The sequence below is a fragment of the Chiloscyllium plagiosum genome, unplaced genomic scaffold, assembly GCF_037043375.1.
Source record: "Chiloscyllium plagiosum isolate Xiang-an unplaced genomic scaffold, Cpla_swu_hap1 HiC_scaffold_16, whole genome shotgun sequence".
In the NCBI taxonomy this organism is placed as follows: Eukaryota; Metazoa; Chordata; class Chondrichthyes; order Orectolobiformes; family Hemiscylliidae; genus Chiloscyllium; species Chiloscyllium plagiosum.
The window spans coordinates 35,468,622-35,485,491 of record NW_028270154.1 but is presented as its reverse complement, the minus strand read 5'-3'; the positions used below and the strand labels follow the sequence as shown (position 1 = coordinate 35,485,491).

Below are 16,870 nucleotides of genomic sequence, written 5' to 3'. Positions count from 1 at the left end.
ACCTTTTGAATGGGGAAAAAATATAATTCACAGTATTATCTATGCACAGACTCACTAGTATCCACATACTCTCAAAAATACGAGAATAAGCCACTAATCTACCTATGATGCTTAGAATCATTTAGTACAGAAGAGGCTCTTTGGCAGTCCAGACTCAATGGACCAAAGCTACAAAAAAAAATCTACATTAGTCCCATTTTCCAGTTTTAGGCCCTTAGCCTTAAACGTTATGATGTTACTTGTCAGGGAAGTAGGTAGTCTGTACAGTGTAACTATGGAACTGAAAATCTAATGTAACATTTGAAAAACTTGAATACTATTAAATGTGGAAATTTATTCAATCTTAACTCCCAAAATTTTAACATCCTGTAAAAAGGTACTATTACAACTTACCCAAATTAGAATATTTGACACCATCTTTATTTACATGCACATTAAAAATAAAATTTTGCAGAAGTTTGGTCAGAATTGAAACATACCCATGCTGGCCAGCAGGCATGTTACAGCCTGAACATCAGCTCCTGCGTAAATGTCTGACAGAGAGTTCACAACAGGTAGACACATGGTATGAACACGAATACGACGTTCACCTGCAAAACAGTTGAGTTTTATTTTTAAATACAAATTTGATTTACTTCCATGCTGTGGACATTAGACCAAAAAGTGATTAAACTTCACTCTCTTCCTCTTGCACCCAATTTGCTATATGAGTGACCATTTGATAGCAGTGTGGAGACTAGGGTACAGAGGTACGGATAAGAAACCTGACTGAGAATAATGTGGAGTCTAAGATGTTAAAAGTAGACTTTAAAACAATACTTAGAAAACAAAGCAGCACCAGGGAGCCTAAGAGAGTTAAAAGATATGAATTATTGAAGACACAAAGTGGATTGAAGACACAGTGAAATGAAAACCAGATGAAAAGAAAGTGTGTGTGTGTTTTGATCTTAACTGCAGTTTTTCAAGGGGGATTTCTTTGGGACAGCTTGTATACACTAACGATTTGAATATGTTGTGCACTCTCAACATTTCTTCCTTGCTGACAATTATAGGAAGATTGTACTCATTAACTGCAGGTCCACCAATGGTTAATTAGGCCTGCAATCGCAAGCACATTTGCCCACAGCAGGTGTATGTGGAGGTGCAGTCAATGCTGGAGACACTTAGATCTATCCTTGCCTCCTTTCTCATTTCATGCTGATTTTTAGCTCATTCAAAAGAAAGTTTGCAAAATTCCAAAAGTAGCATCTCCAAGCATCATAATCAACGTTTAGATCACAACCTGCGCTTTCTACTAGTGTTTGGTAGAGAAAGGCTAGAAAGCACTTGCAAAGGACACCTCCGTTCCATTTACCAATAGCTAACTCTCTGCAAAATTGACTTTGGACAGGCAATCTCCTTATGACCTGCACAACCCAGTAGGCTTTGCATGAGAATGGAAGTGAAGCTTGTGATGCTGGCAGTTTTCAAAGGCTTCATGTTTACAATACAGTTCTGTAAACATAACTTGAGGATACTATCGAGTTAGCACTGATAGAATCACTCCAGATAGTTCAGAGCAGGGTAAGAAAAACTTAGAGATTTGTGTGCTGGGTAGGACTATTATGCTTCAAGGCGTGAGGTGGAGTTCCATTGACTTTAGTGGCTTTGCTGCTCTTCATCTAGTAGAGGACAATTTCCACTAAAAGAGAGGGCATTTATCCAGTTCTTCCATGATAGGCTGATGTTCGCTGTGATTAATGGAATTATCACATACTGTGCATTTGGTGTTGAAAAGGGATAAAGTGTTCTGACCAGCAACCCAGGCTTAACTCCTGGGAGCATGCAGTGTCTCACCAGTCACCAGTGGACCTCAAGAGGTTTTCCAATTCAACATATTGATTCAAAGACAGACTTCAGTGCTTCATAACAGTTTATGTCACCATCATCAGTATACAGTTCATTCTTTTCTGTAAATACAATCCATTAGTAATTTTGGATGTTCTTCAGTTGACACAAAAGGTTCCACCTGCTTGATGAGGCTGCTTTTTTCCCTTGGCTCACTGAGCCAGGTGAGCCTGATAAGTGGACCTTGTTTGCAGGGTTTGTGAAGGTTTATAGCTCAGGTTGAGGTTTAGGGTGTAGGTTTGCTCGTTGAGCCGTAGGTTTGATATCCAGACATTTCATTACCTGGCTCGGTATCATCAGTGGCAACCTCCAAGTGAAGCGAAGCTGTCGTCTCCTGCTTTCTGTTTATATCTTTCTCCTGGATGGGGTACCTGGGGTTTGTGGTAATGTCATTTGCTGTTCGTTTTCTGAGGGGTTGATAGATGGCATCTAGATCTATGCGTTTGTTTATGGCGTTGTGGTTGGAGTGCCAGGCCTCTAGGAATTCTCTGGCATGTCTTTGCTTAGCCTGTCCCAGGATAGATGTATTGTCCCAGTCAAAATGGTAGTTTTTTTTCATCCGTGTGTAGGGCTACGAGGGAGAGAGGGTCGTGTCTTTTTGTGGCTAGCTGGTGTTCAAGTATCCTGGTGGCTAACTTTCTTCCTGTTTGTCCTACGTAGTGTTTGTGGCAGTCCTTGCATAGAATTTTGTAGATGACGTTGGTTTTGTCCATGGGTTGTACTGGGTCTTTAAGTTTGTTAGTTTTTGTTTGAGCGTGTTGGTGGGTTTGCGTGCTACTAGGATTCCGAGGGGTCTTAGTAGTCTGTGCGGGTTCCCTCCCAGTTGGGGAACACTTCAGTGGTCCAGAACATTCAGCCTCGGACCTTCGGGTGACCATCCTCCAAGGTGGACTTCGGGACAGGCAGCAGAGGAAAGTGGCCGAGCAGAGGCTGATAGCGAAGTTCGGTACCCATAGGGAGGGCCTCAACCGGGACCTTGGTTTCATGTCACATTACAGGTGATCACCATTGCACTACACACACACACACACACACACACACCCTCAGAGACACACACTCCCACACATGCACCCCCTCACAGACTTAAGACACTCTGCACTCACTACACACACACACACACACACACACACACACAAACCCACACACACTCAACCCCCACCCCAAGCAGACACACACACACACAAAGACCCACATGCACACATATTTTGTGGGGTGAATTTGTACTTGCAGAGTTACATTGCACTTTGCTCAAAAACTGCATACATTCATGTTGAACTCTGAGCTCAAAAACTGCATCAATTTATGTAAAACTCTGTTATCTCACTTTTTAGATTAGAATCAATCTAAACATCAGGTCATAGACAGAGAACACAGGGGGCTAACACCTTCAACATATTGTCTAGCTATCACCATTGTTAACAGCTAACCCGAGAATGCAACTTTTAAAAAAATGTTTTGTGATTTACACATGAAAGAAGTGAAACTATCACTGCATTCTAACAGATGAAAGGCTTAACAGACAATCAATTTTTCAATGTATAATTTCAGTTACATCACACTGCAAATTTTTGCTATAAATTCTGTGTTACGATCGAGCCCTCCACTATCACCTGATGAAGGAGCATCGCTCCGAAAGCTAGTGTGCTTCCAATTAAACCTGTTGGACTATAACCTGGTGTTGTGTGATTTTTTAACTATGTTTTTGATGGATTGCCTTTAGGTTTGTCCTGGAGTTTAAACTTGGAATAGATCTTCAACTTCAAGTGAACATCAGGTAGTATGACCGTTAGCTCTGGACATTGATTATCGTATACAAGATGTCCTTCAGGCAATACTGGTGCACTAACACATACCTGATCAGATACCAATGTTTTGATACATCCACAATTGGCCAGATTTGATCTTTGTTCAAGAAAGGGAGCTGCTTGAAGCTGCTTTGCTGCAGTGCTACAAGAGTAGGCTGCCCCATTGCATTGCACTATCCAAACTCATGGTTTCAATGCAGTCCTTCCTATGCCAGTCTATCACGGTTAACTCTGACACTGAAATCATGAAGGATAAAAAACATTTCATCCTGGAAGTGTTCAAGGAAATGTCTTCATCAGCTGAGTTAGCCTTCATGGAGCATGACATTGAAAGTTGCATGCTGCTAGTCTTGGAGAGGAAGGCCTATGGACATGAAGTGTTCATAATGGCCAGAACTGGAAGTTTAGCAGCAGGTTTTCTTTCGCATGAAGCATATACCAAGGGGTGGTCTTCACCTTAAAAGCTTACTTGACAAATATATGATGCAGTGGGTTTTGTAAGATTGTTTTTTTTCCCCCAGAGAAGTGAACCTCACTCAGTTTTATTTGATCAATGTTTAATCTGGCTGGTTAGTGCATGGGCTACAAGCGCTGCGTGTTTTTTGGAACAACCGTTGTTACCAGGGTCAAGTATTATTTTTGCATTCCAGCAGGCAAGTTTCAGAATCTTTCTTCTTTTCCCACTATTTCAAGTATGCTTGGACTTTGTGCTTTCTTCTGTTGTAGTTTAGCCACATTAAGAAATGCCAAATCACCAAGGCAAACCAACTGGGTGATGAGATGAGGAACGGTTTAGACCCCTTTCCAACTCAGAAGCAAGCAGTGTTATCCTTCAAATTGGCACATTGGGTGCTACTAGGTGATGGTGTAATCACTCGCTTATCAATGATCAGCATTATGAGCCGCCGCTTGTAGAATTGGAACAGCATCTCCCACGTGTTGCTTTACACCTATTTTAGACCAAAGAGTCATGCTGCTTCAGCAAAACACGCCATTTTGCATTACAAGTCTGACTGATTTGGGGATTGGATACTCGAGTAGTCAACAAAAAGGTATTTGCAGTGAATGTATGCACTCAAACTAGATATACTAACTTTGAGGAGCTACTAAGCTTGCACTTGCAGCCTTCACTGACGACAGTTCGTTAACTGCCTGAAAATGTAAACAACTGCACAGCAGCATCTCAACAGGAAAAGGGCGAAATGATAAAGCAATACAGATACGCAAATCACTAAAAAAGCGATGGAGATTAACGATAGCATGCAAAAATAAAACAAATAAGCATTGGGTTCATTTCCAGATGAACAGAATGGAAATTATAAGTTCGGTTAAACTTGAATCAAACCTTGGTTGTGCTACATAATTTTGCAGTTATGTAGGTAGCTATGGGAGCATGAAGGAAAAGGCAAAGAAAATTAATTTTGATACCAGGACTGAGAGATTAAATATAATTGTAAAAACTAACAAGCTGAGATTGTTCCTCAGAAAAGAGAAGAACAATGGTGAGCAAGTAGTCTTCAAAGTTTAAGGGACATGACATGGCAACCAGAGAACAAGGAAAAGAAAAATGCTGGAAATATTCAACCTCATGTATTCTCTGTGGAGAGAGAAAAAAGTTTTCATGGAATTCAGATGAAAGGTCAAAGGCCAAAAGTAGTCACTTGCTTTTCCCTCCACAAACGCTCCAGCTCTCATAGGGGAGGGAATGCACACAAAAAATAAGCTACAAATGTAAAAAAGTCACTGATAAATCCATTAGGCAATTCAAAAGAAACCTCTACCTGAAGAATAGTAAAAATGCAGAGCTCAATACCAAACAGTAGTTGAGGTGAAAGAAATATATATATTTAAGATGCTAGATTAAACACAAGAAAATAATTGGTCTGTGTTGTAACTTGTATGAATTTCTAGATAGCAATGCTTAAATCAAACAAAGGCATTTACAGCCAGTATTCTTGCTCATCTTTACCTTTACTTGAAGTATACAATAGGGCAGCTTGAAATGAGACTAGCTGCACATCTACCAGATTCTCCTCTATTGACATCTGCACTGCAAACCCTGCATCAGGATTTATATTCGGCAAGGACAGCAAGTCTGTAGAACGCACAAAGAAGTTCCCATGGAAAGTATGGATGGCGAGACCTGATGAAAAAAAGTATAAATACTTGAATTTCAGTATGGGAAATATGGCATCATGTAACAGTTACTGAAATAAACAAACTGTCAGGCTAAGTTCAATAGAGGTTTCTTTATCACTCTATGATCACTCTATTGCAGTTTTAATTGTAGACTGAAGGTTGCTAACAGCTAGACAACATTGGTAAGTGGGACTGACCTTTAGTGCATCGTATCCTCATGACAGCTTCAAAACCAATCTTTCGAATCAAGTAACGCTTCAGGTCTTTCTCAAACTTCTCCACCAGGACAGGATTGTGTTTGTGATGATAGGATGGATAAGAGTAAATGCAACCAGCCGAGTACTTTGAAATGCAAGCTGAGAAAACATGAACAATCTGTTTTTCAAATTTTGTTAAAATGGTTTTTGAAAACAAGGATTAAGTACAAGATTAGAGTGGGTGACTAAAAGCTTGACCAATAACATGGACTTTAAAAAGAGCACAGAGATAAATAAGAAAAAAACTTTTGCAGAGAATTCTACAGTGAGGGCCTTAACAGATGAAGACATGGTTGATATTGCTAGGCCAATGAGTGTACAAGAGTCTAGAATTAGAGGAATGCAGGACCTAATGAGGTCAAGAGCTGTGAAGGGGGAAGAAAAGCCATGTACAGATTTGGATAAAATAAAAATTTGATAAGAGAATTAAACATGTTAACAAGATAAAAATTTTTACAACCGAGGCACTGCTAGACAGGGATGTCAAAACTGCTGAGCAAACACTGCAGCAATCTGTGAACTCTGGGGGATAGAACACTCATGAGACTTGAGCTGAAAATGTGTTGCTGGAAAAGCGCAGGTCAGGCAGAATCCAAGGAACAGGAGAATCGACGTTTCGGGCATAAGCCCTTCTTCAGGAATGAGGAAAGTGTGTCCAGCAGGCTAAGATAAAAGGTAGGGAGGAGGGACTTGGGGGAGGGGCGTTTGAAATGCGATAGGTGGAAGGAGGTCAAGGTGAGGGTGATAGGCCGGAGTGGGGTGGGGGCGGAGAGGTCAGGAAGAAGATTGCAGGTTAGGAAGGCGGTGCTGAGTTCGAGGGATTTGACTGAGACAAGGTGGGGGGAGGGGAAATTAGGAAACTGGAGAAATCTGAGTTCATCCCTTGTGGTTGGAGGGTTCTTAGGTTTCTACTCATGAGACTTGGACAAGTTTAAGGTTAGAGGGGGTGCAAAATGAATTGTTAGCCATGAAATCTTGTTAAATTTGGAGATAATGTAAGCACAGATGAGGGTATCAAACGCACAGAAGTGGGAGGAGGTAGCAATGCATACTCTACTGTAGTCAGACAGTTGTTATTTCGTGACAGTGGAAATGGATTCAGAATCTCAAATCAAGGTCAAACAGGGCACTGCAGTTATACAGGTGACAGGAGTGGCAGAATGTATTTTTAGGGGAATTAAACAAAAGTTTTACAAAAAACTTCCTTGTTAATACAGTTACAATACAACGTAGTTTAATTGTTAATTTGCATACTGTAAACTCTCGTCTTTCTTACTTACTTAGTGATGCTAAATCAGAGTATTGACCATTCAACATGAAGAGGTCCACTGCTATCTGCTGTCCTGAACAGTCCAGGGCAAGCTTCTTGTAGAAATCAATGGCTGGAGAAAGGTGCTGAACATCCTAATTTTTTAAAAAGAAAAAAAAAAGTACTTTAAAAAGAAATGCACTTAATGCTTGCATTATCAAATTAATTTAATAAGAGCTACCAGCTTCAGAAATAATCTAAACAGCCACTCTGCAAAATGAGTCATTAATATGTTTTATCTGTAATCTTCCAATAATTTAAGTTACTGCATACCATATTCACGAAAACCATTGGAAGAAATACAATGTAGCTAATGTGAGGACTCCAAAGTTCTCATTCAGGTTTACGTGGGACAGGGAAACAACAGAAACTTGCATTTTTAAATTCACAGAAATAGCTCATATTTACCATCAAAAATATGCCCCTGAAGATCAATTTTCTACTTTGGCTATGGACTACTCAGTTATGAAGAGGGAACATAATTAAGAATTGATAAAAATTAAAATTACCTGAAACCATTTGTTTTGAAATATGATACGTTGGGCTTTCTGAAAAGTTGACCTATGCTACTTCAAGCTAATGCAGGAGACAATTTCTGCACATCCTATCAACAATGCAGAGGTACTTTAACATTTGAAAGACTATGAAAACAAAATATCACAAGGATATTTTTCCTCTTTGAACTGAGATAATTAAATGATACTTCAATTGCTTTGAATTAGCCAATTTAACCAACAGGCTAGTCTTAAAGAGAATTAAACATGTTAACAAAGCAAAAGAAAACATCACATCACAAGTACATATCACACAGGTTTCTGGAAAGACCAATCAGTAAAATCCGATCAATTAAGAAACCCACAATTTGCCTTCAAAAACAATAACTGAAAGTAACCGGCCATAAAAAAAAAACAAAACGAATTCCTTTTGGATAAAATACAGTTACAGTATTGCTCAAACATTGAAAAGAGCAGATCCTACCTTTAAGCTGGATCTCTGGTTGGGATCCTCCCTCGACTTTAAAGCACCTACGCCTAATGAAGGTAACTGTGTTTGGAAGACAGACGCACGACCACCAGTGGGAGACATCAACTTGAACGCAGCCTGTAATGCAGGACCTAGGGCACTCTGAGTCTCCAACGTATTGTGAAACATTTGTGGCAGAGTTCTCAGCAAGTCTTGAATTAACTGAAATCACAGAAAAGCAAACTACTGCTTTAGTTTAAGATTACATGCTTAACATGAACTGGCTTGATGTGGCTCTACTTTCCTCTAATAAACCAATTGCTTCTTTTTAAATAAAGCATTAATGAGGAAATTAGTCTGAATTTGACAAATATCACATACTCAAATATGGAAGCAAGCAGCTCCTGTCACAAATTACTCTACGTTTTCAACATGAGAGAAAGTTGGAAGTTTTATACATATGTCATGCGTCTGAGCAGGATTTTTATTTTGTTTAGTTGGGTGCCAATGTAATTAATGTAATCCAAATTAGCCAATCAAGTAATGCGCAACATTAATGTTCTTGTTTGCTTAGTGTAGTGGACACACTTCCTTACTATTAGGACATATTTCATTGACCAAAGGCCAGACTGTTTTGCTTAGGTTGGCAAGAGCTCTAAAGCAGAGGGCTTGGGCCAACTATAAACACAGTTTGTCAGCACAGTGCATTCCTGCTGCTTGACCATTAGGGTACTGGTTTAGAAGATTGGAGTTGAGCGAGAGCTTTGCAAGCCAAGTGAAAAACTGACCGGTAAATTAAAAACAAAAACAAATTGCTGGAAAAACTCAGCAGGTCTAGCAGCATCTGTGATAAGATTGCTATAATTCATGGTTGAATATAAATACTTCATATTTAAATGCTTACCTCTTTGCTTTCATTCAAGTTAACCAACAAGTTGTCTGGAGTTGGTATGAAAATATCTGCAAAAAGATGAACATTAGCTTCAGCTCAAGCTGGGATCTTCAATTTGAAGCAATTTTCCTACTGTACATTTGAACAACATTTTCAGCAATACTTAAAATAAATTATCCGATCATTCTCACGTTGTTTGTGGGAGGGCATGCCCAAATTGACTTCACACTTTCTAAAGTACAGTAAGGATGGTCAAAAGCTTGGTCAAAGTAGCACATTATAAGGAGGGTATGAAAGTAAGAGCAGGCTGACAGTCAGATTTAAAAAACAAATTTCAGTGCTCAGGACCCAAATAGCCGGGATAGAACAAATGGAGAGGTTTGATTTTGGCTTATTTTTGGGGACTGGTGAGGGGAGAGACAGGAGGTTAAAGGCAGAGAACAAGAAAGTTCAGAGAAAATGCTTCAGTGGAGGGTTGAGTGTTACATGCTAAGGGTAAGGCTTTGTTAGGAGTTAACGAAAGAATAAAGTGTACATGTTGAAATGGTTGAAAATCAGTGCACATGAGCTATGGCACAGGTATGAATGGGAATTGGTGCAGGATAGGAAACAGACTACAGTATGTGGGATGAGTTGAAGTTTAAAGAATAAATACTGGAAGGCTATCCTATTTTGGAACAATGGAGTCTGAAGATGTGAATGAGGATTACAGAAGCAAACCTAAAACATAGTATTTTGGTACAGCCTTTAAAACAACACAAGATTCACAGGAGAGCTATAAAACAAAATTTGACAATGAATTACATAAGCAGATTTTAGCACGTGACCCAAAAACCTGGCCAAAGAAGTGGATTTTAAATTACATTTTAGGGAAGGAAAGAAGAAAAAAAAGAGGTAAAGGAGTGGAGAGGCTATGGGGAGGCACTTCAGAGATGGACAGCTGAAGGCATGGCCACTAGGTTGGAGCAGTCAAAACTCTGGACGGTGAAGAAACTGAAATTAGAGAAGAGCAGATAACAAAGATTTTGGGCTGGAGTATTTTACAGGGAATTAGGGTGAGAAGAACCAGGGCGAGACATCATTGCTAAATTTGAAAATAAGAGTGAGTGTTTTCAAAAAAAAAAGGTGTTGCTTAACAAGACACAAACCAGGGTTCAGTGGACACAGGTTGGAGAAAGAGTTTACAAAACTAGGACTAGGTGCAAAGTAAGGGTACAGGCTGAATTTTGAACAAGCTCAGATTTGGAGGGTAGAAGATAGGAGGCTGAACAGAAACACAAAAAAGTCAACTTAAGAACCATGATATAAATGAAGGCTTCAACACAAATTAAATGAACCAAGGCACCTCGAACAATGCTGTCAAGGTGGAAATAGGTAGTCTCAATTGCGAGGTCAAATATATCAAAGGCATACACAGTCTGGTTTAGATTCTGTCAGTTGATAGGGATAGGAATGAAATCACACTTAGAGGTTGCAAACAATCGGATTTAGCCAGAAACCGTGGCCTACGATGGGGAAGGATCAAGTGACATGGGTAAAGAGCACATTATGCAGCAGAAAGACAATGTCTTCAACTTTCCAAAAAATTACAGAATGCAACTGGCAACTCATCCTACATTTGATTTGAGGAGGATTGATAAAAACAAATCTCGTTCAAATTGATTTTGTAAAGCTTTGAGGGGTTTTGCAGCTGTAAAACATGCTATTTATATCTCAGGTGATACAATTGGCAATGAGTCACTCATCACAGGATAGCCCTTTACTGTTATTTCCCAAGCTATTGCACCTAAAATATTCATTCTTTGTAACAAAGAGTTTTGTACACCAGACTGTGAAAACTTGCGTGTTTACACATACCTTCTATATCTGAAACCACCATCATCTGAGGCTGAGACAGACCTTCCTGAAGACTGTAGAAATGAATGGTGCTATCAAAGGTAATAAAACCTATCCTTGTACGAGAATCACCAGGTAACCTGAAAATTTCAAAACAAATTGGAAACGTTCTAGATCTGAGTACTAAACACACTCCTTGAAGCTTTAGTCAGTTTAAGGCAATCTATATTGTCTTTGCCAAATATGACTGCCTTGACAGAAATATCAAGGTGGTCATATTTTAACTCCATGGCATGTGAAAATTCAAACCCATACAAACCAATTTGAAGACACTATGCTGTATATCAGGCCACTGACTAAAGAATGATTGCAAAACTGCCTTAAGGACCTTACACTCTAAACTTAATAATTATAAATCAATCATTTAGGTTCAATTATGGTCAAGGAATTTCAGGCTAACTGATCCAAGTGTACTTAGTAGAGGGAGGATTAAACCCATGACTGAGCATGAAGGAAGGATCCTGAAAAGAACCTAGCTGGAATTTATTCCCTACAAGAAACGCTAGCTTCCATACACATGCTCTCACTGCTTTCAGAAGTTAGAATCAACGAAAAATTACTCCTATAACAACACTCAAATGCTGTTGATCTGAAAGATACTAATCTGGAAGACAGTATCCATGAGGAGTAACCTGCTTTCCTTCCCAGCCATTCGTGTCAAATAATTTCAGAAGATAGTCTGGGGCCTAAAAAAATACTCTTCACATCCACAGTCAAAAGCCAAATTTTCAAGATGTTGTATGTTTAATGTTCAGGCATGCTGCTGTACACAAATGTTTATTTTTATTAGAGTTCCAGATAACAGAAAAAAGTACTCAATAACAAAGGAAATGGTGATTTTTGTTTCCCACCCAAGTTGAAGCAATTTTACTTTGTTGTTCCCATCAAGTTGAAAAAAAAGGCAAATTTTATCTGTTCAATCCTGTCAAATATTTAACAGGATGCCAACACTCCCTTCTTAAAAAAAAATCCTTGGTATAGTACATTTCCTACATTTTCCTTTTTCAAGTGTTTATCACTGAACTGTCCATGATGTACAAGTCATCATTGCACACACATACTTAATTCACCATGTAACTATGGTATATTTATGAACCACTTGACTTCATTCAATACATGTTACATGATCACTTAGGAGCAAAAGAAATTCAGAAGGGATGCCAAAAACAAACAAGCTGAAATAGGATCCTTTCAACAGGGAATGCATGTAGAGATGCAACACTACCTCAAGGGATGGTTTTGATCTTGGTTGGTTGGAAAAAGCCAAGGTGTGGACAAGATATAGCAGTTAGGAATTTTAATGCAAAATATTGCAAGCAACCATTTCAAGAAACAACTGACAAAATTAGCAATCTTCAAACTAGAATAAAAATATTTTGCAGGAACTAGGTATATATGGATTGGCCAGATAAAACAGCAATTTGACGTGTGCAGCAAAAACAAGCTTGATGAAATTTGCTGATTGAGATAAGAAAATAATCAAACAGAGCTACGAAAATGGTATCGGTTCCACTTTGCACACCACGGATAAAAGGTTCTATAGGCTCAGTCCTCAGTTAAGGGGAGATGATGGCAGAATGAACCTAACAGTGGACCAGCTATCCAGAAGTCTGCTTGGGAACCCTGCAGCCCTCCAGACACAATAGCAAGTCCAACTATTTTATGGCCTTAACTCTCCCATGCGCTAGCTCCTTTCCCCACATATCAAGCCTTGTTATCACAGTCTGCCATTACACAGTACCTATTGTTAACCACTAACACAGTTTCCATTAACAGATATTCACCCTGTTAGCCAGATTATCATCCATTCACTTGTCTGTTCAACTGTTCTTCTCTCTCTTTGGGCTCTATCCCCAGCTATCGTTTATTCCTTCACCCCACCCCCCACCATCTGCATATAAATCTGACATTTTCCAAGCTACCATCAATTCTGAGGAAGGGTTATTGGAACTGAAACGTTAAGCCTAAATTCTCTTCAGAGATGCTGCTAGACCTGCTGAGCTTTTCCAGCAATTTCTGTTTTTGTTTCTGATTTATAGCATCCGCAGTTCTTTTGAGTTTTATCTAGGGATTCAATTGAATTGTCTGGGCATACAAGTTGAAATCAGACTGCAACAAGCCATGGAGTTTAAATTCATTTAGTAAATCTGCAATTGGAAGTTGCCTCAGTGATGGCAATGGTCATAGAAGTCCATCTGGTTCACCAATATATTTTAGAGGAGGTGACTGACGAACAGCAAATGTGGTTGATAAGACCATGAGCAAGTAAGACCATAAGACATAGGGTTAATTGACTGAATAAAATAAATGATTGCTCCTTGAGCAAATTGCATGCACTCTATGCGATCATGGAATGATTATTCAATTCATGATATAACGTTAATACTACCCAGTAAAATTCTTACAATAAAAAAAAGGCATAACCAGTTTTCCACTTTCCTTAACATCCCCTCAAAAAAAAAAGAGTCTGATTGTATGAGCATATCTAAGTTTAAATAATTATAAAATATTTTAACACCAGTCAGTTCTAAACTTCATTCCAAGTGAAAAAAATTACTGAAAATTATATATCTGCTTAAGTAACTGCAGAGATGAAGGTGGATTGACCCAAGGCTAAATTGTGTATATAAATTACAGCATGTCACACATGATTGGTCACCTTTTACAGAGCTGTGCTTATACCAGATCTGTTGTTAAAACTTGTCACAATGAGTCTACACTTCAAGTGAAACAGGTGAGCCAAATAAATTCAGAACAATGAGCCTGTGAACATGTAATGGCGCAGTGGTAGTGTCCCTACCACTGAACAAAAAGATCCAGATGCGGGTACCCTCTGCCACAAAGCCATGTCCTAACAAGTCCAAGCAGGTCTACTGCAAAACATTTTTTTGCAATACAGTAGTGAACCTTAGAGGTCACAGTTTTGTTTCAAAGTCCAAGACACAGAATTATCTGCATCCAGACAAACTTGCTAAGTTCCATTTGCTGTGCTTCTCTGGCCCAAAACATGCCAGTTTCTGCAGCTGAACATATACCACATGACTAGACATTTAAGCAAATATAATTTTCAATATCAAAGATTCAATACAGTCACGTAAAAAGGAAAACTTTACATTAAAAACTCTTCACATTGTATGAAAAACAAACTTACGCTTCCAAATTATCCAACAGCGACTGGCAGACAGCATTTAAGTATCCAGACTCTATGGCGTTATGGGACACATCCAAGATGTAAAGATAAACTGCAGGCTGTGGTGGTCGCAGCTAGAAAACAACAAATATTGATCAAGCGTGTCTGCTATCTGTAATGGAGTTACAAAATGTTACCATGCAACAAAACAAGTGGAAACACTTGTAAAGCACTTTCAAGGGAAGTGACGGCCTAATGTTATTATTGCTGGACTGTTAATCCCGACAGCCAGGTAACGTTCTGGGGACCTGGGTTCATATCCTGCTATGGCAAATGGGGGAATATGAAATCAATAAAAATTTAAGAACCGAACGATGACATGAATCGATTGTTAATTGTCAGTAAAAATCCATCTGGTTCACTAACTTCTTCAGGGAAGGAAATTATCATCCTAACCTGGTCTAGCTTATACATGAGATGGAAATGTGTTGCTGGAAAAACGCAGCAGGTCAGGCAGCATCTAGGGAACAGGAGAATCGACGTTTCGGGCATTAGCCCTTCTTCAGCAACACATTTCCATCTCTGATCTCCAACATCTGCAGACCTCACTTTCTCCTAGCTTATACATGACCCCAGATCCAGTGATATGATTGACTCTTAATTGCCCTCTGGGCAATTAGGAATGGGCAATAAATGCTGGCTAGCTTGGCCCACTTCCCGTGAATTATTTTAAAAATCATGCAAATCATGGTGTGTTTAAACCAAACTGGTAAAATATGTAAATGCAATTGAAAACAGCATAGGTTTGTTTCTGGAAATATCCCCAGACTCTGACAATTGTCAAAAAAAGGTTAAATTTATCATCTAATAAGCATTATTTTGACTTTTCAAGATGTCAAAATCTTAATAAACCAAATGAAAATAATTTACTGCACTTTTCCTGCCCAATAAAGAAATCATTTTTACCATTACTTGAGATGGACATTCCATATCAGCACATGGTTGCTGTGGTATAGAATTAGCTTACGGACAGAAGTACAACTCCCATTCTAATACATAGTTCAACACACTGTCTCTGTGGAAGGAGCAGCTTAAATTTCAGCAGTCACGATCGACTGAGAAACAATTTCCTCAAGTAGGCTTTGTAACTTCATGTCCTGCTAATAGCAGAGATATATGGATATCCCTGAATTCAAACCTTCGAAAAAGGCAGGAGAATGGGTATTCAGTTTTATCCAGCTACTGATAGTTCTGAAAGAGGCTCACTGGACCCAAAAGTTGACCATGCTTTCTCTCCACAGATGCTGCTAGACTTGATTTTATCCAGCAATCTTGTCATTTCAGATTTCCAGCATCTGCAGTTCTTTGTTTTATTTTTGTGTTTAACTCATTACTCATCTCTTCCAGAAATGCCCATCTTGAAGTTCTGCTCCTCTCTCCAACAGAATTTCCATTCTCATCTTGTTTCTTGTTCACCATCATTAGCTTCATTGTCATTGCGAGTGTTGACAAGTTATTTGCCAAAACTCGCATGCTACAGTGACTGCCTCTGGCTCAGACTCAATCCATGTGGATTCCAACTGAAGTTTTATGTGCTTCCAATCTACCCAGGATCACATGGGTATCTCCACGATGTACAATGCTCCTTAGACAGATTTGGAAGTGCTTCCAAATAAACTTGCTGGACTAGAACCTGGTGTTGAGATTTTTAACCTTAGATGTTCTTGCTGCATCTCAAGATTCCACGCTTTGGGTCATGCACAGCCATGTGCACAGTCTTGATCTCTCTCTCTCCCTTTCCATTAGCATTGCCTCACACTATTTCAGAGCTGACGTTCCCCCAGTTCCACTTCTGGAATTAAGGAATACAAGTTGCATCAACTCAGGAGGTACTCCGTGCCCCTCTGGAACCTTCCTCCCTTGCTCGCATAACCTTCTTGCCGGGTATTTACTGTCCCTTCTGATCTTTTGCTCTCCAGTGCTAAATGTTCTGTACTCAGCATAGGTCTCAGTTTTATCTGTGTTCACATCTTATTGAATTACAAGCATGATATTGAACTCCTCTTCCATCACCTTCATCTCCATACCCATTTCTTTGGGCAAGAGTCCTCACCTTGTTATACAGACTCAGTGTAGTACTGGAAAAGACCCCTTCATCCAGATCCCTCCCTCTGAACTTTTACCTGCAGTTCTCCTGCTCATTGAGAACTATTGGCATAACGTGAGATGCCTTACTTTCCATTACCCCAAACCTCTCCCCAATTAGACCTCTTCCCTCTGAACTAACTGCAGTACTCTCAGATCCAACCTTGACTTGGTGATTAAGCCTGCCAACAAGGGTGGTGCTGTTGCAGTAGTCTAGCATACTAACCTCTACATTGTGGTCTACATTGTGTAGACCCAAAATGTTGACTCTGCTTTCTTTCCACAGATGCTGGCAGACCCATTGAGTTTCACCAGCAATTTCTGTTGTTATGATTATGAGGTACTAGGAAAATGCACAAGGTACCAGTCCTAAACCTCTCCCTTCCAGGTAACCAACTAGCTTGCTATAGAAAGACAAAACACTAATCTTTTAAGCCTGTTCCTATT

General features: G+C 39.4%; 1 protein-coding gene across 1 annotated transcript in view; it reads right to left on the bottom strand.

Moving 5' to 3' along the window:
- LOC122556590 (protein transport protein Sec24A) overlaps window positions 1–16,870 on the bottom strand; it is a 62,066-nt gene that overhangs the window by 16,366 nt on the left and 28,830 nt on the right. The window contains exons 10-17 of the mRNA XM_087995284.1: window positions 14,300–14,412; window positions 11,110–11,228; window positions 9,265–9,320; window positions 8,376–8,582; window positions 7,369–7,492; window positions 6,029–6,187; window positions 5,662–5,835; window positions 480–590 (exon numbers count right to left, since the gene is read on the bottom strand). Coding sequence (XP_087851410.1) covers window positions 480–590; window positions 5,662–5,835; window positions 6,029–6,187; window positions 7,369–7,492; window positions 8,376–8,582; window positions 9,265–9,320; window positions 11,110–11,228; window positions 14,300–14,412 — 1,063 coding nt within the window. The remainder of the gene's footprint in view (window positions 1–479; window positions 591–5,661; window positions 5,836–6,028; window positions 6,188–7,368; window positions 7,493–8,375; window positions 8,583–9,264; window positions 9,321–11,109; window positions 11,229–14,299; window positions 14,413–16,870) is intronic.